Here is a 26,857-nt window from a genome sequence, read left to right on the forward strand (position 1 = left end):
GCCAGTATTACCCTAATACCAAAACCAGAAAAAGACCCAACAAAAAAAGAAAATTAGAGGCCAGTGTTTCCGATGAATATCGATGCAAAAATATTCAACAAAATACTAGCAGACTGAATTCAACAGCATATTAAAAAAGACCATTCATCAAGACCAAGTGGGGTTTATCCCAGGGATGCAAGGATGGTTCAACATATGCAAATCAAATTATACATCATGTCAACAGGATGAAGGACAAAAACCATATGATCATTTCAATTGATGCTGAAAAAGCATTTAGAAAATTCAGCATTCCTTCATGATAAAAACCTTCAAAAAACTGGGTGTAGGAGGAACATAACATGACACAATAAAAGCCATATACATACTGAATGGGAAAAATCTGAAAGCCTTTCCTCAAGATCTGGAACAATACAAGGATGCCCATTTTTACTATTGTTATTCAACTTAGTTTTGGAAATCCTAGCTAGAGCAATCAGACAGGAGAAAGGGATAAACGGCATCCAAGTTGGAACAAAAGAAATCAAATTATCCTTGTTTGCAGAGGATATGATCTTATATTTAGGAAAACCTAAAGACTCTACCAAAAAAAATAAAACTGATAAATTCAGTAAAGTCACAGAATGCAAAATCAACATACAAAAATAAGCAGCATTTCTATATGCCAACAATGAACAATCTGAAAAGGAAATCAAGGCTTGATGTGGTGGCTCACGTCTGTAATCTCAGCACTTTGGGAGGGTGAAGTGGGTGGATCACTAGCGGTCAGGAGTTCAAGACCAGCCTGGCCAACATGGCAAAAAGCTGTCTCTACTAAAAATACAAAAATTAGCCGGGTGTGGTGGCGCATGCCTGTGGTCCCAGCTACTTTGGTGGTTGAGGCATGAGAATCGCTTGAACCTGGGAGGCGGAGGTAGCAGTGAGCCCAGATTGTGCCACTACACTCCAGCCTGGGTGACAGAGTGAAACTGTGTCTCAAAATAAAAAAGAAAGAAAAGAAAAGAAAGCAAGAATGTAGTCCCATTAATAACAGCTACAAATAAAATAAAATACTTGGGAATAAACTTAACCAAAGAAGTGAAAGAGTCTATAATGAAAACTATAAAACATTGAAGAAACTGAAGAGGACACAAAATGGAAAGATCTTCCATGTTCAAGGATTGAAAGAATCAGTATTGTTAAAATGTCTGTACTACCCAAAACAATCTACACATTCAGTGCAATCCCCATCAAAATACCAATGACATTCTTCACAGAAATAGAAATAATAGTCCTGAAATTTATATGGAACCACGAAAGACCCAGAGTAGCCAAAAGTCATCTTGTGAAAAAAATGGAGAAATCACAGAGTACTTGTGTGCTTGACTATTCAATGCCTGCAATAAGTTTTCCGACAATGAAAACTACTTTACTTCATTTTCTATTTTATTTTAATTACTGATATTTAATATTTTATTTTTGTTATTTATTTCTATCACTAATTTTAATAGGTAATAAGAATTTTCTGACTAAAATAAGTTAAATGTGTGATTTTAATGAAATATCAATTAGATTCATGGACATAGATACAGGGATGCGAAGATGTGTATTAAATTTCCTCAAAAGTTTCTTCTTACCTCTGTTACTGCTGAGTGATCATGACATGCTTCCCCTCTGAGGTCAGCTAAAGGTTTCAACTCTGCACCCCAGGGAGGGGTGAGAGTTAAAACCCATTTACCATTCTTATACTAAATGAACCAGATCCCATCTATTCTCATATAATCAAAATACCTGGAGTACAACAAAAAAAGTATTTTTATGCAAGATAACATTTAATCTGAGATTACATAATGTGAAATATCCTGCTTTTCTTATTCCTTGCAAATATAATAAATAGTGCTCATGGATAAGTATCAGGACATAAGAAATAAGAACTATTATATACTCTATGAATACGGTATTTTATTTACACTGGACTTATAATAGTATAATAAAGACAAACTTGGTGATGGCATGATGACAAAGTACTTTTACTAATTCAAGTTTTATTTTACTCTTAAAAAAACACCAAAAACAATTTCTTAAGTGATTTTGTTTAGCTGCTTCCCCACAAGGAATTGGATAGTAATCCCATTTTACTTAGATACATTTCCTTAGATCTTTTCCAAGTTTCAGGAATATATGCCTTCAGTTCATGTGAACTGTCACTAGGTGACCAACTTTCATAGTCCTGCATGTGCCAATTCACTCAACATACATTTTGTATCTTCTATACAAAGATGATTAAGGCTTGGTCTTTTGGGGAACTCACAATTTATATCTACACAAATAATCACTATCTAATACCTACAAATATAGATATGAAGGAGCACAGACAAGAGATTTGAGGATTTGAGAAAGTCTTCAAAAGAAAGAGACATTTAATTTGAGTCTTGAAAAACTTGCAAGAGCTCACTACTCACAGGAAAAGGTGAAAGTGGCAGCCTGGGCAAAACATTTAAAAGCTTCCAGGCAAAAAGCCTTGAAAACATAGAAGGACAACATATATTTCGGAAATACATTGAAAGCAGAGAACAGTAAGTAAACTATTGCATTAGTTTGTACAGGACACAATGAAGGGTTTCATTAAAAGTAGTGGCATTAGTAATGAAGATAAGGGCCTTCTGAATAGACTTTTTCAAAGTAATTTGATAAGACTTGGCAATCAAATGTGGTAGTAGGAGGAGATGAGGTTGATGGAATAATCAAAGATGATTTGATATTTTCATCTCAGGTTACTATCTAGAATATAATGATAGTCATTGAAATGGAGAATGTAAGAGAAAGAATATTTGGGGTGGTAGAAAGGAAAACCTTACTTGAAAGAGATACATTAGGTTTTAAATATGTTAATATTGAGATTATCGGGTAAAGGGCTGAGAGATCTAGATTCAGCAGGTAGCTCGAAATGGAGTTTAGGAGCTTGGTGTGGCCTGTAGGTTGTGTTATGGGAGACACACTGGAATCACTGAAGCAGAGACAAGGTTGGTAGAGTTGTTGGGCCAGTACTAGGTAAAAGTTCAAAGTAGGGTAAAAAAAAGCTGATGGCAGGACTTAGATAAAGAATTGCAACTCAAAATACGATAAGCCAGAGACAACAATGAAGAGAGGACAAATCCAGAGGATAGGATAAGGCAGGCGATTAAAAACCTGAGCAGATAGGCAGGAACAAGGGGCTTTGTGGAAACTAAAAGAGCAGGGCAGAATAGCCAAGGTAACAGATTCAAGGAAGTCATCGAAATGTTAACAAATTAAGCAAGAGATTTTGCCAGTCCTGGAGCTTGTTGCAGAAGCAAGAACCTATTCCGAAGCATTATGACTTGAGGCTTCACTCAGATATTATTGAAAATACTTCTAAAGAGTAAGGAATCACAGTATAGATAAGGCTGTTCTCAAGTAGCTGCAGTGATAATTATATTTCATACTTGTGTATCTTCCTATGCCAGAACAAAAGCTATCTTACTTTTTGGATATTGAAGAATGAAACACTCAAATTACAAAAATTGTAATTTCCCCCCTCCCCTCCCCTCCTTCCTTCGTTTCCTTTGTTGCTTAATACCCTTTTCATTATTTTACTTATTTTCTCTTTTTCTCTTCCCTTCCTTCTTTCCTCACTTCCTACCGTCCATCCTTCAGCCCTTTGTCCTTCCTTCCTTTATTTTGTCTCTGTTGAAGGAAAGATCGCTTAGAACCTGTTGTATGTTGAGTTAAGCATCTAAACATTACAGAGGATATTTTGAAGTCCAAATATTCTCCAGTGTAGGAAGAAATATCTTACTCATCATGGCTAGTAAATATTTCCTTCTAAAAATGAGTAAAACTAAAATTAAATTACATTCATGTGGTTTTGACTCTGTTGAACATATTAGCACTGTATTAAATGGTGTCTTTAAACTTTTTGACGGGTTAGGTGGTTAGCAATTAACTTAAATGTAAAATGATTTAACTGTCAACTATGGGGCTGGAAGCAAACAGAAATATAGGATTGGTTTTGTCATTGTATACCTTTTAACTTAGAAAGCTTCAGTTCCTGAGGTTGAAAATGTAAATCATTTTCTGCTGCCCATTTTGTGATTTTTATGGATACCTTATTTTTAACTTGGTAACTTTTAGAAATCATTGATCTGTTTCTTATAAAAGTTAAATCTAAGATTGTTTTTTAAGAATGTAAACAGAAAGGTTAATAAAATATTTGATAATAGCATTCTCTGGTACTATCCAACATTATTGTCGATTTCTTTCTTATTTTCTTATTTACTTGTAAATAATTAAAATTGTTTCAGCTGAAATATTTGTGCAGTTCTAGCCTTTTGTACTGAACATCATTTCACAAGGGAGATTTTGGTAAATCTTGTTTGGTTGAAACACATTGTTGTTACTTTAGGTGCTGACTATTCTGATGCCGAGTTTCCAATTGCCTTGATTAAAGTAGAAACATTCTATGGCTTGGATGACTTACATTTCAAATTGGTTTGAGCAAGATGATTGGTATGAAGGACTACAAAGAGTAAGATACATTTATTTGTAATTACGATTTCCTGCGATTTTTTTTCTGCTTTGCTTCTCATATAGTTTTATTTCTGTGTCATTTATATTGTGGACATTTTCGCATTGCAAAGTTCTGAGCATGAATAAGACACTTATTTGCTAGTTTTAAAGCAAAAGTAAGAATATAATAAGGGTAATTATATAGTGAAGAAAGGGCATTTTTTTCTATCCTAATTTCAGATGAGTTCTTAATCTTTTCAAATTCTCTTAGGCTTTAAATATAAAATAACATTTTATATATTGAGATTAATATATGAAAATAGCAACAATTTCAAGCAAGTCTTTCCCATAAAGAAAATCATTTAATGAAACAGAAGATAAATGTATGCTGATACTACTTATTAAACAAATATTTTAAAAGGAAATGAAAACAATTCTGAAGAAGAGTGCCATGTTGCATCTGATAAATTTTTAGGCAGTTGATTATGTTTGAAAACAAACTGCATTGTTAGTGTGGCAACATTTGCATAGTGTTTTGAAAATAGTATTCTAACCTATTATTACAATAATAGAAAAAAATGCTATTTAAAATGTACTTTGTCAAATGGATTTAGTCTAGAATAATATATGATTTCTCTTCGATTATTTTCACTTTTTAAATTTCTTGATTATTTAAATGAAGACAATTTGTGTATTTTTATTTCATTAATTAGTGGGACAAAAAAGCCAGACTATGTGCAGTTTTACTAGGTTTTTCACCACTGTTGTTCAAGGGCATAGGCTGCCAAAGATATACAGTACTTTATTTTTCTTTCTTTTTCTTGAGATTCTCATCCTAAGCACATTAATTACAGATATTTTCTCAGTATTACTTCTTTTTAATTATAAATCCTCAACAGTTTAAAGCCTTTTGGACTTTTTTTTCAGATACTTTTTTTGTAAGCTGTGAAAAAATCCAGTAAACATCTCTGGAGCCAGTAAATATCTAACTCTGAAGAATAATACTCATATTGTAAATCCTAAAGCATTCTTCAGAAAAGGAGTTGAGAGTTAATGAGCAGTTTTCCATCCTGAGTTTCAATTTCAGGTATAAATGATGGAAATATTTCAGCTTATGAGTTTAATAGTAATACTTCAAGCCCCACTTACACACACACACACACACACACACACACACACACACAATGCCAATATCCTTGTTTGTATTGTGTGCAGGAATGGGAACTGATTTTAAGAAAAATGCTTTTTAATGAAATGTGTTTCCTTTAAAATGACTTTGGAGCAGCTCATGGAGATTATGAGAATTCAAAATCTTCCTCTTCTTGCCCTTTATACTACTATGGGCCTTTATAAATGAATGCCTGGTTTTGAAACATATTAAAAGTGTAGCTGTTGTTAAAATATAGAAATAGATTGACCCTAAAATTACTATATTATTGTGAGTTTGAGCTGCTTCCGGCTTAAGTATTGACCAGCTCTCATACATATGTAGATGAAAATGAAAGATCCTATTCTGAATGAAAAAAAATTGGCACATGAATATTGACCTTAATTTCTTTCAAAAATCCAACTTATGCCCTCCTGGTGCTTACCACAGGCTGTGTTCTTACACTGACTGTATAGAAAGAGAAGGTAGAATAAACCTACCCCATATGCACTTCAGCCCAACTGAAGTGTGTTGTTCCTGGGCCAAAAAGACTGTATTTTCTGAAGCAACAAATCTTTGAAGTAGACATGAAAATTCTTGAGTGGTTCACATATTAATGAAACATTCTAAAGTAAGGATAATAAAGGCTTTGTAAAACATTTATCTGCAATATATTACCTGTCATAATTAAATATGTTTATTTACCTTTATATGTGACATATTTTGTAGGATTTATATTTAAAATATAGATATATATTTTGAAATGGACCTTCAGTGGACCGTTTTCTGTTTTTAGTAATGCAGAATCATGAATTGAGTAACAATTCATGCTGACTACAAAGATAACAAAAGGTTCTGGACATTTTGTTTCATCTCCTTGGCAACTGTAGATACAATTTAATGAAGACTGCATAATTATTACATATCTTTTTTAGTCCTTTTGCAAAAAAAATTTAGAAATTCACATATTAGACTTTGCTTGAATATGTAATTCAGATTTTAAATGTAATAATATATGTTCAATAACGTATGATATTCTTTTTATCTTTTATTTAGAATCATAGATTTTAAAAAATATCTATTTTGTTTTGAAATAGCTATTTTGTTTTGTCCTAATTATTATTTTAATATCTGGTTTAGCAAGTTATTTGACTCTGAATTTTAAAAGGATTTAAGTGTTGGTTTATAAGACCTGTAAAAGCTATTTAAGAACAAAGGTACACCAAATTTTATGTCAACATAGAAATGCTTGTATTATCTAATTTTGGAAACTAAAAAATAATAAATCAAGATATACTCTGAGTTAAAGTCAAAATGTATTGGCATAAATTTAGAAGTTTATTTTTGTTTTTAATAAATAAGCAGAGAAACTGCTGGTTTCTAGTTCAGTATGTAAGCAGCTTAGAAGTTGCTACTCCATTTTAGCCAATAAAAAATTGAACGCATTGAAAACTCAACAACTCTTCCTAGATCCACCTGAGAAGTAAGGGCACAAGGCAAATCACTGCCCTCAAAATTATTGAGATAGAAATGCAGTTACAGAGAATCGCAACTTACCAGAGCAGAAATGAATTAGCAGAAACTAACCTGGGCATCACTGCCAGAGTAAGAAAATCTGAACTGTCACTGATAAATTGATGGAAGCACAATATGGTCAGGTCTGAGAGTTAAAAACTTCACGGGAACCCAGTAATGGGGGTGGCGGGGGAGCTTTTGTAAGTTTTACTTCCAGGAGCTCTAAACTGGTGCTCACAGTGAATATTAGAGAAGAATATCCTCTTGCTTCCAGCAGGGGGAGAGGAAAAGAAACCACTTAAATTACACTAGAGCATTCTGTTCTTTATTTTTAACCAACTTTTAAAATAATTTGTATAAAATTATGGAGTACAAGTACAATTTTGTTACATGCATAGATTGCATAGTGATCAAATCAGGGCTTTTAGAGTATCCATCACCTGAGTAATGTACATTGTACCATTCAGTAATTTCTCATCATCCACCCCCTCCCACTCCTTCACACTTTGGAGTCTCCCTTGTCTAACATTCCACTTTTGCGTCCATGTGTACACATTTTTTTTACTACCCAGTTATGAATGGGAACATGTGATATGTGACTCTCTGTGCATGGCTTGTTTCACTTAAGATAATGACCTCCGGCTGCATGCATGTTGCTGCAAAATACATGATTTTTAATGGCTGAATAGTATTCCACTGTGTATATATACCACATTTTCATTATCTGATCATCTGTTGATAGACACTTAAGTTGATTCTATAGCTTTGCTATTGCAAATAGTGCTGCAATAAACATAGGAGTGCAGGTATCTTTTTGCTATAATGATCTATTTCCTTTTGGGTAGATACACAGTAGTAGGATTACTGGATCATATAATAGCTCTAATTTTAGTTATTTGTGAAATCTCCATACTGTTTTCCATAAAAGGTGTATTAATTTTCATTCCCACCAACAGTGTATGAATTCTCTTTTCCCCATATCCTCACCAACATCTATTATTTCTGTCTTTTTAGTAATAGGCACTCTGAGTGGTGGAAGATTATATCTCATTGTGGTTTTAATTTGCATTTCTCTGATGATCAGTGATGTTGAGCATTTTTTCATATATCTCTTGGCCATTTGTATGTCTTCTTTAGAAAAATGTCTACTCATGTCCTTTGCCCACTTTTTAATGGGATTATTTGTATTTTTGTTGTCATTGAGTTGTTTGGTTTCTTTGTATATTCTGGATATTAGTCCCCTGTTGGATGAATAGTTTGCAGATATTTCTCCTATTCTGCAGGTTGTGTGTTCTCTCTGTTGATTATTTCTTTGGTTGTGCAGGAGCTCTTTAGTTTAATTAAGTCCCATTTATCTATTTTTGTTTTTGTTGCCTGTGCTTTTGAGGTCATAGTATACATACCTTGCCTAGATGAATGTCCATAAGAGTTTCCCCTAGGTTTTCTTCTAGTATTTTTATAGTTTCTGATCTTGCATTTAAGTGTTTAGTACATCTTGAATTGTTTTTTTTAATATGGTGATAGCTATGGGCCTAGTTTTATTCTCCTGTATATGGATGTCTAATTTTTCCAGCACTATTTATTGAAAAGGGTATCCTTTCCTCACTCTGTGTTCTTGTTGGCTTTGTTAAAGATCAATTCACTGTAGGTATGTGGCTTTATTTCTGGGATCTCTATTCTCTACCATTGATCTATATGTCTATTTTTTTATACCAGTACCATGCTATTTTGGTTACCGTAGTCTTGTAATACAATTTGAAGTCAAGTAATGCATTGCCTCCAGCTTTATTCCTTTGGTTTTGGATTGCATTGGCTATTTGTGCTCTTGTTTGGTTCTATATGAATTTTAGGATTGTGGCATTCTGTTCTTAAGACCTACCCTCAAGAGAACCTATTTGTCCAGAGTGTAACCCTCCAGGGTTTTAGAAGAGCCTTACCTACCTGGGAGAAGGAAAATACCCAACATCAGCCCCCTTCAGCCATCCTGTCCCACCTAAGCAGGGCTGGGGGGGACTGAGAAGCACTGGTCATGGGCACGTGACTGAGACCTAATCATAGGACTTTAGAATGCTCACTCTACCCCCATATCTTACCACTACATTACTAAAGGCCTATTTACAGCACTTTCTTTTATGTAGTTCATCATGTGCTCCTCACAAACATTTACATGATAAACAAAAGGCAAAAAAATACAGTTTGAAGAGACAGATAAAGCATCAGAACCAGAGTCAGATACGACAGAAATGTTGGTATTATCAGACAAGGAATTTAAAAAACTACAATTAATTTGCTAATAGCTTGAATGGTAAAAGTAGACAACATGCAGGAATGGATTGAAGGAGAACAAAGTGGGATAACTAACACTACCCAACTTAAAGACTTACTATATAGCTCCAATAAAAAAGATAGCCATGGTATCTGCAAAAGGATAGACAGATAGATCAATGGAACAGAATAGAGGGCTTAGAAATAGATCCACATAAATATACTCAACTGATATTTGATAAAGGAGCAAAGGCGATACAGTGAAACAAAGATAGTCTTTTCAACAAATGAGGCTGGAATAACTGGATATACAATGTTAAAAAAAAAGAATCTAGACACAGGCCTTATATATTTTACAAAAATTAACCCAAAATGCATCATAGAACTACATGTAAAATGCAAAACTGTAAAACTCATAGAAGGTAACATAAGAGAAAACCTGGATGACTGTGGGTTTGGCTAGCACTTTTTAGATACAAAAGGTATGTTTTATGAAAAATAATTGATAAGCTGGACTTTATTAAAATGAAAATCTTCAATTTTTACAATATCAACAGAATAAGAAGGCAAGCCACAGAATGGAAGAAAATATTTGCACATCTGCTAAAGATCTGTTATCCAAAATATACAAATAATTTATATAACTCAGTAACTAGAAGATTGAACAACCTGGTTTTAAAGTGGGCAAAAGAGCTGAACAGATACCTCACCAAAGAATGTATATTCATGACAAGTGAGCATGTGAAAAGATATTCAACATCATTTGTCTTTGGGAATTGCAAATTAAATCAATTAGATACCACTACACGTCTATTAGCATGGCTAATATCCAAACACCAGATGCTGGCAAGGATGTGGAGCAACAGGAACTCTCATTTCTGATGGGAATACAAAATGACACAGATCTTATGGAAGACAGTTTGATGGGTTCTTACAAAGCTAAACATATTCTTACTATATGATCCAGCAGTTGTGTTCCTTGGTATTTATCTAAATGAATTAAACAGCTGTGTCCACACAAAAAGCAGCACATGGATGTTTATAGCAGCTTTAAGCATAATTGCTACAACACAGAAGCAACAAGTATGTCCTTCAGTAGACTGGTGGATAAATAAACTGTGCTACATCTAGATAAATAGTATTATTCTGCACTAAAAAGCAATGAGCCATTAAGCCATGAAAGGCACTAGAAATCTCTTTCCCCACCTAGACAACAATTGCACTGGTACAGTCTGTCTGATGTAATTATTTTGTAATACCAGAATCTATGAAGGCTTGCAACTTCCAGGGGAAGGCTTGGATGATAAGTTGAAGTTAGTAAGCTTTAGTTCTCAGCACAGTGGCAGCTACTCATCCCTCACCTCAAGCCCCAGGGCAGACAAGTGAGCATGTATCCCAGAAGTATCTTGCAAGCAGCTTATGTGAACCAGGGTAGAAAAAAAGCACTCTGTCCTTTATGTATCAGTGATCTACTGCTTCTGATCACAGAAGTGCAGACAAAGAGGCAGGCAGCCATTGTTATTGCACCTACCTCCATGTTACAAGCTCCTCCCCCCTCCAGCTGAAGCAATTTCAAGGGGACTTAAAGGGCTGAATCCCTTAATTTTTTTCTTTTTACCCTTTTGGGAGCCATCCATTAAAGCCTATGCAATTCAAAAGCAACTGCCTATACAAAGAAAATTAGGAAGTTACTGTGCATGAACAGAGAAGGACACAGGTTCAGAATAACCCTGAGTAGTCCTTATGTTTATACCTGAGGATGATCCTTGACACAGACAGCCCACAACAATTGAAAACAAAAACAATAAATAAAAACAAAAACAGCAAATCCTGAGGAAGGAGGAGACTCTGATTTCCAGAGTTACCGTATTACTAGATTCAAGTGTCCAGGGTTCAACAAAAAGCCACAAGGCCTAAAAAGAAACAGAAAATTATGTTTCTTTCAGTGGAAAAAAAAATAAACAGATGCTTTCTGAAAAAGACCTGATGAAAGATCTACTAGACAAAGACTTTAAAACAACTGTCTTGGGATGCTTAAAAACTAAAGGAGATATGGAGAAAGTCAAGAAAACAATGTATGAACAAAATGGAAATAATAGAGATAGAAAACCAAAAAAAGAATTGTAGGGCTGAAAAATATAATAACAAGTAAAATAGAAGAATTCAAAGACATATTTAAGAAGAAAATATTAGCAAATATGAAGATAAGACAATAGAAAATATTGAGTCTGAGGAACAGAAAGAGATTGAAGAGAAGTAAGCAAAACCGAAGGGACATAAGGGACACTATGAAGCCCACCAATATGCCCTCATGTGGGAGTACCAGAAGAGAAGAGAGAGAGATGGAAGAGAAGAGAGAATATTTGAAGGAATAATGGCAGAAAACTCCTCAAATTTGATGAAAAACATGAAGTAAATTTCCAAGAGTTTCAGCAAGCTCCAAGAATTTGAACTGAAATAGACACACATGGAGACACATCATAATCACATCTTGAAAAGCAGAGTGAATCTTGAAATTAGTAAGAAAGAAGTGATTAACACATACATACAGGGATCCTCAATAGTATAAACAGCAGATTTCTGATATGAAACTTCAGAGACTGGAAGGAAATGGGCCAATATATTTAAAGTGCTAAAAGAAAAAAAGAATGTCAACCAAGTATCTTTTATCCTGCAAAACTGTCTTTCAGAAGTGAGGGAGGAATTAATACATTTCCCAGTAAACAAAAACTGAGGGAGTTCATTATCTTTAAACCTGCTTTGGAAGAAATGCTCAAGGAAGTTCTGCAGGGTGAAATGAAATGACACTAGACAGTAACTCAAAGCCATATGAAAAAATAAAGATCTCGATAAAGGCAAATACATGGACAATTATAAGTGCTAGTATTTGGAAACAATGCTATTGTTTGTTTTCATCATCATTTAAGAGAATAAAATATTTAAAAAATTCTCAGTATACAAGTAGTAGTATTGTAACTTTGGTTGGTGATTCCACATTTTGTTTTCTCTTAATTTAAAAAACTAATGTATTTAAAATAATTAATTAGTTTGTGTTTCAGGCCACACAATATATAAAGATGTAATTTTTTGACATCAACAACTTAAAGGTGTGGGGTTGGAGTTTTAAAGAAGCTGAGGTTTTGTATGTAATTGAAGCTAATTTGGAATAAAGTTAAATTAGAGTCTTGTAACTTTAGCATGTCAAGTTTAATCCCCATGGTAGCCACAAATAAAATAGCTATAGGATATACACAGAAGAAAATGAGAAAGGAATTCGAAGTTTCACTGCAAAAATTAACTAAACACAAAAGACAAAAGCGTTGCAGGAAATGAGGACAAAAAAGCTATGAAGCATATTGGAAATGAATAGCAAAATGACAGAAGTAAGTCCTTTATCAGGAATTATTGTAAATGTAAATGGATATTAAGCTCTTCAAACAAAAGAGATTGGCAGAATTAATTTAAAAAAAGATCCATCTGTATGCCATCTACAGTTGATTCACTTGAGATCCAAAGACACAAATAGATTGAAAGTAAAAGGATGAAAAAATTTTTTTCCATGCACAGAGTAGCAAAAAGAAAGCAGGCATGCCCTATATTAATATTAGATGAAATTGATTTTTAGTCAAAAAAGTTCAGAAATGTCAAAGAAGGACACTATATATTAATAAAGTTTCAATGCAGCAAAATATAAGTTATAACATTTATACACCTAAAAAACACCATCAAAATATATGAAGCAAAAACTAACTGAATTGAAGGGATAGATAGTTCTACAATAATAGTTGGATAATTCAATACCCCATTCTCAATAATGAATACATCAGACAGAAAATAAGCAAGGAAACTGAGGACTCAAACAATATATTAATCCAATTAGATCTAACAGACATATACAGAACACCCTACTCAGTAACTGCATACACATTCTTCTTAAGTGCACGTGAGATGTTTTCTAGGATAGACAATATGTTTGGCCAAGTATTAAGCCTCAGTAGATTTTAAAAAGTAGTTATCATACATTATGTCTTCTCTGAACACTGTGGGATAAAGTTAGAAATCAATAACAGAAAGAAAACTGAAAAATTCGCAAATTTGTGGAACTTAACACACTCTCCAACAACCAATGGATGAAAGAAGAAATCACAAGGGAAAGTAGAAAACTCTTAGAGATGAGTGAAAACAAAAGCACAACATACCAAAACTTATGGGATGCAGTGGAATCAATGCCAGGGGGCAAATTTGTAGCTATAAATGCTTTCATTAAAGCATTTATAGGATCTCAAATTAGCAACCTATTTTTACAACTTAAGGAACTAACAAAAGAATAAACTAAACCCAAAACTAGAATGAAGGATATAATATCTAAGCAGAGATAAATGAAATAGAGAATAGAAAAAAAAATAGAGAAAAAGACCAACGAAATTGTCAAACCTGTAGCTGGATAGACTAAGAAAAAGAGAGAAGACTCAAATTATTAAAATCACAAATAAAAGTTGGAACATCTCTACAGATTATAAAGAAATTAAAAACATTATAAGATAGTAGTAGGAACAATTGTACACCAACTAATTCAATAACCTAGATGAAATGGGCAAATGCAACAATTTTAAAAAGCCATGCTAAAATTGATATAGAAACTCAAGAGACCCTGAATAACAAAACTGGGGGACTCGCATTTTCTAATTTCAAAACTTGTTGCAATACTACAGTAATCAAAACAGTGTCATACCAGCATAAAGGCAGTTATATAGACCAGTGGAATATAATATTTTATCCTGCAAATGTATATAAATTTATATATAAATATAAAATAGAGACTTCAGAACTAACCCCTTACATATATGGCCAAATATATTTTGCCAAGAGTGGCAATACCATTCAATGCAGAAAGGCCAGTCTTAACATATGGTGCTGGGAAAACGAAATATCCACATGCAAAAGAATGAAATTGGACTCTTACCTAACACCATATAAAAAAAATTAAAATGGATCAAAGACACTAAATGTTAAGACCAATATCTATAAAGCTTTTAGCAGAAAACAGAGGACAAAAGCTTCACAACATTGGATTTGACAGCAATATCTGGGATATGATAACAAAGGCACAGGCATCAAAAGCAAAAAACATGCAAATTGGATTTCATGAAAATTAAAAATTTTGTGCATCAAAAGAAAAACACTGGCCAGGCATGGTGGCTCACATCTGTGATCCCGGCACTTTGGGAGGCTGAGGCAGGATGATCACTTGAGGCCAGGAGTTCGAGACCAACCTGTGCAGCGTGGTGAGACTCTGTTTCAACAACAACAGAAAATAGCCAGGCATGATGGCGCATGCCTATAGGCCTAGCTACTTGGGAGTCTGAGGCAGCAGGATCACGTGAGCCTAGGAGTTTGAGGTTGCAGTGAACTATGATCATGCCACTACACTCCGGAAGGAAACCTGTCTGTAGAAAAAAGAAGAAGAAGGAAAGAAAAACCCTATCAACAGTAAAATGGACAGCAACCCACAGAATAAAGAAAATATTTGTAAATCACATATCTGATATGGGATTAATACTGCAAATATAGGGAAAACTCCTAAAACTCAACAATTACAAAGAAACGTGATTTACCTGATTGAAAAATGGACAAGATACTTTAATAGATGTTTCACCAAAGAAGTTACGGAAATGGCTGATAAGCACATGAAAAGTTGCTCAACATTATTAATCTTTAGGGAAATGCAAATCAAAAGAACAATAAGACACCATCTCACACCAATTAGAACGGCTATTATCAAATAACAGAAAATAGCACGTGTTGGTGAGGATGAGTTAGCCAAACACTTGTGCCCTGTTGTAATGTAAAATGGAATTGCTGCTGTGGAAAACAGTATGGTAGTTTTGCAAAAAAGTAAAAATAGAATTATTATTTGATCTAGTATCCCGCTTCTGCATATAAACCCTCCAAAATTGAAAGCAGGGTGTGGAAGAGATATTTGTACATCCGTTTTCATAGCAACATTTTTTTGTAATAGCTAAAACATGGAAGCAATCCAGGTGACAATTCACAGACACGTGGATAAGGAAATATGGCATATATGCACAGTGGAATATTATTCAGCTTTAAATCAGAAGGAAATTCTGACATACACTACAACATGGATGAAACTTAAGGACATTATGTATTCAAGTCTTTTGCCCATTTTTGAATCAGATAAATCATGTTTCTTTGTCACTCTTGAGTTTTAGGAATTCTCCCTATATTTGGGATGTTAACTTAACAGATACGTGGTTTACAAATATTTTTTCCCATTCTTTGGGTACTATTGATAGTGTTTTTCCCTTCCTTCCTTCCTTTCCTTCCTTCCTTCCTTTTTTTCTTCCTTCCTTCCTTTTCCTTCTTTCCTTCCTTTTTTCCCTCCCTCCTTCCTTTTTTTCTTCCTTTTTTCCTTCCTTCCTTCCTTATTTTTTCCCCTTTTGTCCCTTCCTTCCTTCCTTCCTTCTTTCTTTCCTTCCTCCCTTCCACCCTTCTTCCCTTCCTCCTGCCCTCCCCACTTGCCTCCCTCTCCCCTATCCCCCAAGACAGGGTCTCTTTCTATCACCCAGGCTGGAGTGCGGTAGCACGGTCATAGCGCACTGCAACCTTACACTCCTGGTTGCACATTATGAATGTATTTAATACCTTTGAATTGTACACTTAAAAATGGTTAAGAAGTTAGATTTTATGTTATGTGTATTTTACCACAATAAAAAAAGGAGAAAAGGAAAAGAAATTAGCTATCAAGCCATGAAAAGACATGAAGCCAAACTAAATGTGTATTACTAACTGAAAGAAGGCAGTCTGTAAAGGCTACATACTGTACAGTTCCAACTATAAGACATTGTGGGAAGGCAAAACTATGGAAACATTAAAAGATTAGTTGTTGCCAGGAATTGGGGAGGGGGAGGGATGAATAGGCAGAGCACAAAGGACTTTTTAGAGCCGTGAAGCTACTCTTGCCCATACTGTAATGGTGGATACCTATCATTACACATTTGTCAAAACCTGTATGATGGAGAACATCAAGAATGAGCTCTAATGTAAACTGTGGACTTTGAGTGATAATGATGTGTCACATAGGCTCATCAGTTTTAACATGTGCCATCCGGTGCTGAGTGTTAATAGTGGGGAAACTTGTGTTATGGGGTGGGGGAGGCTGTGGGGTATATGGGAAATCTCTGTACTTATTGCTCAATTTTGCTGTTTTTCTAGGAATTGTTAATTATTAAAAATGTGTAAAAAACATTACCAGAAAGTGAAAAATTTTAAATGACTTTTGTTTACTTATTTATTTGAGACTTGCTGTGTCTCCCAGGCTAGAGTGCAGTGGCATGATCACAGTTCACTGCAACATGCACCTCCCAGGCTCAAGCAATCTTCCCACCTCAGCTTCCCAAGTAGCTGGGGCTACAGGCACGTGCCACAACCCCTGGTTAATTTTTGTAATTTTTGTAGAGATAGGGTCTCCCTACGTTGCCCAGACTCATCTTGAACTCCTGGGTTCAAGTGATCCACCCATCTTGGCCTCCCAAAGTGCTGGGATTACAGGCATAAGCCCCTGTGCTTGGCCAAATAACTTCATTTTAAATGTGTGTTTAAAGATTTTTCTTTAATTATGTTTCTTTTCCAAATATAAACTCAATATTTGGTTAAACAGAAATCAAAAGACATTTTTACTTAGATGCAAATGTTATAAATAGTAATTTAATAGATCCCCACATAATCTCCAAAAGTCAATGTAACTCACATTGTGGCTGAAATAATGTACATTTTCAGCGAAAGATACTGTAACATTACTAAGTGTAAAAAAAAAAGAAGTGTATATCTTTTTTATTTACCCTGAATGCTAATGTTTGAGGAAATACAGGTGTCATTAGAGGAGGAGGAAAGTTTCTGAATACATAAAAGCACTCAAGATTGGTAGCCCTGTTTGTTTGTCATGCCAGCTTGTACTTCAAGTAATTTATTTACTTTTTTTCCTAAATCTATCACTAATTCTGCTCAGATAAGGGGATTTAATGAGATGAAGACAGAAAGAATTGGAGAAGAGAAGAGGAGATGAGAAGAAAGTAGATCCTTTTCAGAAGTGGAAATATGAAATAGAAAAGATAAAATGAAGAACGTAGTTTCGTAAATAAATATGAGTTAGTGATCTATGGGAGAAAATGTAACCATTTAAAATTTACTAATTGCTGAGCATTAAAAGAATTAGATTAAGAGTTGGAAGGTTCAGGGTGTACACTGAACAAGCTTCTATAAGACTTGAGATGTAGATCATATGTGTATAAATTTATGTGTGTAGGTTTTGTATGTGTGATATTTTACATGTTGTGGTTTTGACATTAACATTATGCAAAGCTTTTGAGCAGCATAAACTAAATATTGACTACCCAATATATTAGTCACGTAAAACCAAATTTATTGTAGCTCTCAGTTTTCTACTTAATTTTCCAAGCTAAAATATTTAAGATTATAATCACTACTTACATTTTTTCCTTATTTAAAAATCAGATATGAAATTGACAACAGTGAAAAATTGAATTTACCTGGTGTAACTTTGTAGTAGTGTAAATGGAAGATTGTCTCTCATATTAGGAGCTCCTATCTTTATTTTTTATTTATTTATTTTTATTTTTTTTTGAGACAGAGTCTCGCTCTGTTGCCCAGGCTGGAGTGCAGTGGTGCCATCTCTGCTCACTGCAAGCTCTGCCCCCCGGGTTCACGCCATTCTCCTGCCTCAGCCTCCTGAGTAGCTGGAACCACAGGTGCCCGCCACCACGCCCGGCTCATTTTTTGTACTTTTAATAGAGACGGGGTTTCACCGTGTTAGCCTCCTGACGTCGTGATCGGCCCTCCTCGGCCTCCCAAAGAGCTGGGATTACAGGCGTGAGCCACCGCGCCCAGCCTATCTTTATTCTTAGACCAGTATTTTAGACCATAATGGAAAGATAGCTAATAATGGCTTGGATTCTACCTTTAAAAAGCATTTTTTGTCAATAATTTCTTTTTGAATGTCATTTATTAGATAACCACATAGTTTAATACCCTGCACAAATGTGTTTTTTGTCTTAGTATGATTTTGTTATGATGAGTTTTCATTATGATCATAGACTTACAGCCTCACCGTTTACTGTCTGTTCTCCAGTATCTTAGAGGAATTTAGAGTTCACATATAGATTCATAGCATTTTTTTGACCTGAGAGGAATCTGGTAGAAAATATAGTTCAGAAGCTGTATTTTAGATACAAGAAATAGAGACGTAAGGTTTAATGCTTGACTCCAAGTCACACTCTATGTGTGGTGCAAAGCTTGGTCTAATTCCTTATTTCCTGAAGTCTCAGCCCAGGCCTGCTTCTGCGACACTACGTTGTCTGCATCTCTGGGGTTGTCTATTCCAACATCCTCTGTCCTGCCACATAGACAATTTCTGTTCAGATACTTTTCAGCTTCTTTCTGCCCGATCCTAACAGTGAACAGTATTGTTAACCTAGCTTATATACCTGTCTTATGCACCTCAAATAGATTTTGTGAGGATGAAGAGTCGATGTAAAAACTGAAGTTCTATGACACAGGTCACAACCCTTCCATTATTGGCCCACAGTGTTTTAAATTTAAACGTGATGCCTTGAATGAATTGCCAGTATTGAAAAATGGATACATTTCACATAAAAATCTGGGTATTTCCGTTTTTCTAGGAAGTTCCATAAATCTTGCAACATGGGATGGCCTTCTTCAGTGATACTATTAATATAGCATGTGCAATTTCTATTTCACTAGAGTTCCTGTCACTGTGTATGGGTTTCCCAGTCCTTGGCCAAATGTCAGCTGTCGTTCCTTCATTATCGTATTTCCTGCTTTCCTCATTTAAATTAGTTGCCTTGATGTCTGCAGACATTTAGGGAGTTCAACTGCTGTTCTCTGAAAATAAAAGTCAAAATTAATAGTACTAGTAAAATGTTTTTCAGGGCATACAGGTAAGGGTCGGGGAAGATAGATGTAAAACAATGAGGAAGTTTATCAATAATGGAAATCACTGACATTTCTTCAAATTTGTTTTTCAAGGCAAACATGTCCCAGGTAAGGCAAGTGGGATTGCTGGCTGCTGGATGTCAGCCATGGAACAAGGATGTATGTGCTGCCAGTGGAGACAGGTTTGCGTATTGTGCGACCCTGGCTATCTATATTTATCAGGTAAAATAATAATTCTTTTCCATTTTTAATTATATCAGGTAAAATTAATATTTGATTAATACATATTTTAAGTCCTTGTTACATGACAAACATAATGCTATAATTCCATTTATATTTATATTTTTAAAGTTTTGTGATTTATACCATATAGGTTTTAAAAGTTAAACCTTTAGAAAACACTTACATTATTAAATTATTAGTAAATTTGATATAAGAAAATTCTTTTTTCAGTTGAAGAATTTGGGTAGTCCATTAGAGATCATTATAGTAAAATTAGGACAGACATATATTGTGAGATATTATTGGGAGAAAAACTTGTATAACTTTTTTTCGTGTCCTAGCTCCATTCAGATATCCCTTATCAGTTCACAATTTATAGAGCCAAAAACCACCTGAATTTCTTCATATAGAAGTGCCATAAGCATGTTAAAATCAAAGTTCAGTTATTCTCCTTAAATTCAAAGTCAGTATCTCAGTGTCACCAGCTAACCATGCATCTAAACCAGAAATGCGATAGTTGTCTTTGACTCCCTCTTCCTCTCACATCCCGTGCCCTTGGTAGCCAAGAGTGATTCTAATATGTTCCTCATATCTTTCTCACCTAAACTATTATAATAATCTCTTAATAGTCTCTACTTTTAGTTTGGCTCCCACTAATTTATTGTTCAGTGTGATCAGTTGTCTGTAATGCAAATCTAAATTTTAAAGCTTTCAGTTGCTACTCATTCCCTAATAGTAACATCTAAACTTCATAAAATGGCATTCAAATGCTTTTGTGATCTTCCTGCCTCTCTCTTACTCTGTGTTCCAGATATACCAAACCAATTACATTTTTCTAAGACATCTCAGTCTTTCATATCTTGCCTTTGCTTACACTAATTTTTCAGTTTGCTTACATTGCCTGTCTAGAGAACACTTTCTCATCTTTCGAATCTCAGCTCCTGTATGAACTCTTTTCCATATTCTATTTTCCCCTCTTTCTTAGCAGTAAAGGACCTCATAAAATGGACTGCCTCTCTACATGCTTTCATTTATTAGGAGTCTTTCCCATCTTTTAATTCTCAAATTTTTGCACACTTTCTGGCACTTAGAAGACATTCATTAAATGTCTTAAATGAATGAAGGAAAGAATCTTGAAACTCCAACTTATTTCAGTTAAGGCTAAGAATATCTTGTTTTATTCTAGAGTAAAAATTCTTTTCATTACTACATATTAGTACATTACTAATTGCATTATGCTTTATTCAAAATTTAAGAAATATAGCATTAATGTATAAAACAATCCATTTTCCACGATATAGAGTAAGATTTTATGTAGTCCATTTCTTAAGACTGTAGAAATATCTAGCTACCAAAATGGAACTTCAATATAACTCACACTTCTTCATTTTCACCCCCTTCATACACAACACAGCAGCAAGACTTCTAAATGCCTTTTTCTCCCATCTACCTCCTTTACACTCTTTATATACTCCCAAGCTTGTCCCTCCCAAATCCCACCTACACAATTTCTCTCCTAACCCTAAGTCCTTATCTTGTCTTTTATTTCCTCCTAAAGAAGAGAAAGTTATCAAGCAAGTCAAACTATTCTTCTGAGGTAAGGATGGTAAAGAAACTCAGTGGATGAAGCCATAACTTAATTTTTTCAAGTTTCTATGTCTTAAATTTTGTGATGACATTTTATGATGAATATTTAAAAATATTGAGGTAAAATTAGTAATATAAACAATGTACATGAAAGTTGTCATGTCATTAAGGACTGAAACAAACTAAAAATTATCCTAATTTAGAAGCTGATGCAAATAAACTTAGGGGACAGTTCATTACAATGTCCACTATAAAACCTTGTTTCAAAGTATGCCAATAGAAAATTGCATAATTAAATGGTGACATTAATATGAAATTTATGTTAATAAGTATTGTTTTAAATATTATCATCTCAATTACAGTGCTTTGAAAATTATGCTACATAAATGTAACATGATACAATTATTTTCAGAGGAAATATTTATTAAATAACACTTAGTGCCAATTTGTAGTCAAAGTCTGATAATCGGTGACACTCTGGATAATGATACTCTTGTATTATATTTTTCTGAATGATTAAATGATAATGGAAATGGTATTAGAATTTTTCTTTAACTGTTGTTTTGTAATGCACTGATATGTTAATGTACCCTAAAAGTAGAGTAATTTATGGTCAATCTCAATGTAATTGTACAGTTCAATATTACTGAATTGTAAACATCATAGGAATGCATCAGTAGTTTAATTCCTGCAAATAGTTCAGTGTTCTCTAGTGTGCTTACAGTTACTATGTAAATAATTTGTATGGTAATGTCAGTGGTCACTGATATGCAGCATAGCTTCTTCACACATTTACTATATTAATAGATTCTTTTACTGAATTTCTAAATAATGTAGGTTTTTTTCTTTTGGATACATTAGATACACTCACTGTATCTACCATAGGTGACTTAAATTGCTGAATAATTTAAAACTTAAAAACCTATTTATTCCTAAATGTATAGAAAACACAATTATGTATTTAAATAAGTCAACTTAAAATTGCTATTGCTGCAGTGCTAATCAAATGAAAACTTCATTGGTTTTGGGTTATCTTTACTAATGTTGTAATCCAAAGTTGTCCAAGAATAGTTGAAGTTATAGGAAGAGAGAGAAATTATAGAAGAAAAAGCCTTAGGAAATACGTGATTAGTCAAAAATTTTACATACAATGTTCACTGCAGCATTATCTGCGATGGCAAAAATTAAGTTACTTAAATATTAAACAGATCTTAAGTGTTTATTCTTTCAATATTAACTGAATCTCTTCAATTGACCAAGCCTTACTCTGTACCAGGATTGCAACTGTGAAGAAACAGGCAGAGTCTTCTTGTGGAACTTATATTCCTGTAAGGTGTAAGGAAAGGTGATAAGATAAATAAGTAAACAAATAGGTAAAATTTTCAGAAAGAAGTGTGCTCTACAGAGGCTGAAAAAACAGGTATAATAAGATAGAGTCATGGGATAGGTTCTGGGGAGAGTTACGAATTAAGATAGCATGGTCCGAAAACATCTCTCAGAAGAGGTGCATTTAAACTCAGACCTCAGTAGGAGAATGAATAACCATGAGCAAATCAGTGGATAGAGTATTTAGAAGCCAAGGAAGCAGCAAGCAGAAGGCCATCAAGTGGAGGTGATTGGCTGTAATAGAGAAACGAGAAGTTCAGAGTGAACAGGGAGGAACATGATTTCAAATTACTTTAGCAAGATAGCAGAGATTCAATCGTGTAGAGATTTGAAGGCTGTTTATCAGTTAGGATTTTATTGCAAGCATATAGCTTTAAAAAGTTTGATGTAATAAATATTTAATATCATAATGATTTTTAAAACTTAGAATAGCACTGTGAAAGGCTCATTATGTGCTAAAGGGGAAGAAACTACAACAAAAGGACATAAATAACATATTCCAAAACATGCTAAAAATGATAGAGATTAATTCACTAATTAATGGAGGCACACTTACAAAAGAAATAAGAAAAATTAGGCTGTTTATTTTTTCTATTTACATATAAAAACACAATATAATGTCCCATCCAAAAAAAACAATAAAATAAAAAGAGTGAATGACATCATTGCTCTGGAAGCTTTGGACATCTTAAAAGTGTAATAATGAGCAGTTGGTGTATTTAACCCAAATTTTCTTGATTCAAGTATAAGTGAAAAATTGCAGAAAAAAATATTCCAAAACCAAGGGTTTTTTCTTCTCATAAAAAGATATAGCTATGGAAAATATAATAAAGCTCTAAATTATTATGCATATTTAAATGTGAAACATTTATTTTTACTTGTTTTTAAAATGGATATGTTTTTATTCTCTCAGTTTTTAATGTTTTTTTTTTAGCTGGTTCAATATTCTTGAATACACTTGAATGTAGACCAAGGCTTGAAATATGTTCATATCTTTATTATTAGGTGAAATAATTTTCCTGTATGTAGCTTTAGTTTTGTGTAATGTGACTATTAACAGTGTATTATCTTAAAAAGGAGCACTAAAATATTTTATTTATATATTTTGTTTTAGTTGGATCACCGTTATAATGAATTCAAACTTCACGCAATTATGTCTGAACATAAAAAAACAATCACAGCAATTTCTTGGTGTCCACATAATCCTGATCTGTTTGCAAGTGGCAGTACTGATAATTTAGTGATCATTTGGAATGTTGCAGAACAAAAAGTCATTGCTAAACTCGACAGTACAAAAGGTATAATTACAACTGGGATTTATTTTATGGAATAAAATATTTTTATTTCAACAAGCACTATCAATATTATTAGTTCAGCTTTTAAAATGGTGTTTTCAAACTTCTTAATGGTAATCTGTATAAGAAATAAATTTCACATAATGACTCATGTCCATAGGTACAAAACTGAAACAAAATTTCATGAAATAATTATACGTAGAACATATGATCGACTAAAAACATAGCCAATACCAAATAATTTTATTAATGTTTAAATATAATGTAAGAATTTCCAAAATAAATATAAAAATAATAATCAGAAATATTTTGTTATTGAGACAAGTAACAAGCCTTGGCTGTTCATTACTCTATTCCAACCTTTAAATTACAAAGAAAGTATTATGCATATATTTGATGCATTGTTAAGCTGGTTTCATGCCTTTATTTTTAATTTGGTCAAGGTAGAACATCCTCATTCACATAAATTGGACTTTATGAATTGGAATAATAGCATTATACTCTTTCTACTTAGAATTGGGAACTCGCATTTAATCTTATCCCATCATAATGGTAAAGTTAAGTAATAATTATTCTGTGTTCAGTGTCACAATAATTAACTCTCTTTTTGAGCACCATATTTAGCTCAATTGATTATGGTTTTGAAAGCTACTGCTAGATATGTTTTTCAATTCAGCTTCTTCTCTAAAAATAATTGTTATAAATTTGAGATATAAAACTGGACATGACAATCTCACTAACCTTATTTTGTTCAAATTTCTTTGTAATATTCTAAGGCAAAAATACTGGGAATTTATAGGCAATTATCTTTAAATTTTGTTTCCATAATAATAGTAAAATAATATCTTTTGTAACTTTTAGACATATTTGATATTTTTAGTATTTTGGTTTGTCTTTTCAAATTTAGGTCATTAAGAATGCTTAAAATATCAGTGTAATACATTAATTTTATTACTCAACTGTTAAAGATATTTGTCAAATGAAGTTAATTTTCAACTAGAAGTATATGGATCTCATTCCCAAGTTTATGTACCCTGTTTTTTATTTTTACTTAGAACAACCAATGTATTAGACAGTGAGTAATGTTTGCCCCAATCTCTGAACAAAATATTGTAAAAAGTCAGCTATTCGGTGAGCTTCCATTAATGTAATTAGCAATTTTTCTTAAGGCTTTCCATGAGAAAAAAAACAAATTATTTTGGCACAATGCTTTGTGATACATAAATTGTGATTGATGGCCTCAATTAAGACTTTTCATATCTCCCCATGTTTTCTGGTCATATCTGTTTGTCCAGCAATCACAAATTCTATAGGTTACTCCATTACTGTTTATATTGATTGATAATGCATTTCCAAGTACTTTAAATCCAGCTTTGTGTGAGATTAATTTTAAATAACACAACAAATATTTCTTGAAATTCTTTCCATATTGTATGTGCCATAAACTAAAATGTTGCACGATATTATTGTTCTCGTAAAGATGTAACACAAAGTCAACGTTAGGTTATAACTGCATATAATAAACATAAATTCTAAATGTTTTGCAGAAGTAATGATTAATTTTATTATCACTTAGTGTATCCATGGATTTATCATCAGACACTATATACATCACATCCATTCATGGGGGAAGATTTTATTTATTCATCAGCTATATGCACCATAGTTTCTTTTGTCACTGGATATACAATTAAATAATACTTTCTAATTAACAGTCCCAGAATGATGAGATAATTGTGGAAAGCTTTTGGCAAATTTTTCATGTTTTTCCTTTCTTTGAAAATTTTCAGCTATCAATATCTCCCTCATCCAAATGTCTTCTTAATTTGAAGATTGAAAGCTTTGCTATTTTATTTGCAAAAAAATTATGACTATTTTTGGTGATTTCCGTCTTAAGTAACACTTTTGAAATGTTTTAGGCTTATTTTTCTTTTTAGAATCCAGCTTAAGCAAAGTAGAAATTTGCATTAAGTGAACTTTTTTTTTCAACTTCCAAATACAGTTGTTGAATTTGATCTTGCCTCTGTATTTTTACTTCTTCTTCCTTTTGTTTCTAATAATCTAACAATCCATTTAAACGAAAACGCATATTAGTTTTTCCAAATGTAAAATGTAAAAATTGTCGCCAACTTGAAAAAGTCACTTTATGTAACAGTGGATAATAATACCACCTACCTATCTCAGAATAGTGTTGGGAGAATTAAATTGCAACACTCCTTGAAAGTGCTTGTACATAAGTCACTATAAAAGTGTTTTCTATTATTATTATATGACACTGTTTCTGGTCCTTTCGCTTTCTTTGCTGTCTTTCTCTAAATATACAGTCGGAGAGCCAGTATTCTATTGTCTTTCCTCTACTGTGCTGTGGTGGTTTGATCCATACAGAGTACCTCATCTCTTTTTTGGGTAAATTCTACTTCTGTTAATGTATCCTAAAACCATATCAACTATTTTACTGGCGTTTTTCATGTATACATTCATTCATTCAGCAAATATTTATGGAGTCCTCATTATGGGTCAGGCCCTGAAGTAGGCATTAGGCTTTGTTTTTGCCTCTTGGAGCACATAGACTGTTAACACAAACTAAACTTACTGTCAATCAGCAAATTTCCACTCTGTGTCTTTGTTCATATCATTTTCTCTTCCTGGGAAATACTGCTCATTCCATGTATTTAAACTCTACCCCTCCTTCTAGGTATAATTCAAATCTAATTTCTTTCCAGGACAGTAGCACAGTGGTTTCTAAACCTTTCTGCATATCAAAATCATTTGATGAAGCTTGTTAAAAATAAATTCCTGTGAAACCTCGTCTCTACTAAAAATACAAAAAAAAAAATTAACCGGGCATGGTGGCGGGCGCCTGTAGTCCCAGCTACTCGGGAGGCTGAGGCAGGAGAGTGGCATGAACCCGGGAGGCGGAGCTTGCAGTGAGCCGAGATTG

General features: G+C 33.5%; 1 protein-coding gene and 1 pseudogene across 14 annotated transcripts in view; both read left to right on the forward strand.

Moving 5' to 3' along the window:
• Nucleotides 1-26,857, forward strand: part of WDR17 (WD repeat domain 17) — a 118,766-nt gene that overhangs the window by 27,121 nt on the left and 64,788 nt on the right. For 8 of the 14 annotated variants that reach the window (XR_010156754.1, XR_679916.5, XR_010156755.1 and 5 more), the window contains exons 2-4: nucleotides 4,403-4,525; nucleotides 19,520-19,648; nucleotides 23,736-23,919. The exons of 1 other annotated variant lie outside the window; for it this stretch is intronic. Coding sequence is in view for 6 of the 13 variants with exons in the window: in XM_009448593.5 (XP_009446868.2) it covers nucleotides 4,460-4,525; nucleotides 19,520-19,648; nucleotides 23,736-23,919 (379 nt within the window). In the remaining 7 variants the exon portion in view is untranslated. The remainder of the gene's footprint in view (nucleotides 1-4,402; nucleotides 4,526-19,519; nucleotides 19,649-23,735; nucleotides 23,920-26,857) is intronic. 5 more of the 14 variants (XM_009448595.5, XM_003310574.6, XM_054683504.2 and 2 more) reach the window with 2 other exon arrangements.
• Nucleotides 6,082-6,204, forward strand: LOC112209109 (small nucleolar RNA SNORA51; annotated as a pseudogene).

The sequence above is a fragment of the Pan troglodytes genome, chromosome 3 (genome assembly GCF_028858775.2).
Source record: "Pan troglodytes isolate AG18354 chromosome 3, NHGRI_mPanTro3-v2.0_pri, whole genome shotgun sequence".
NCBI lineage: Eukaryota > Metazoa > Chordata > Mammalia > Primates > Hominidae > Pan > Pan troglodytes.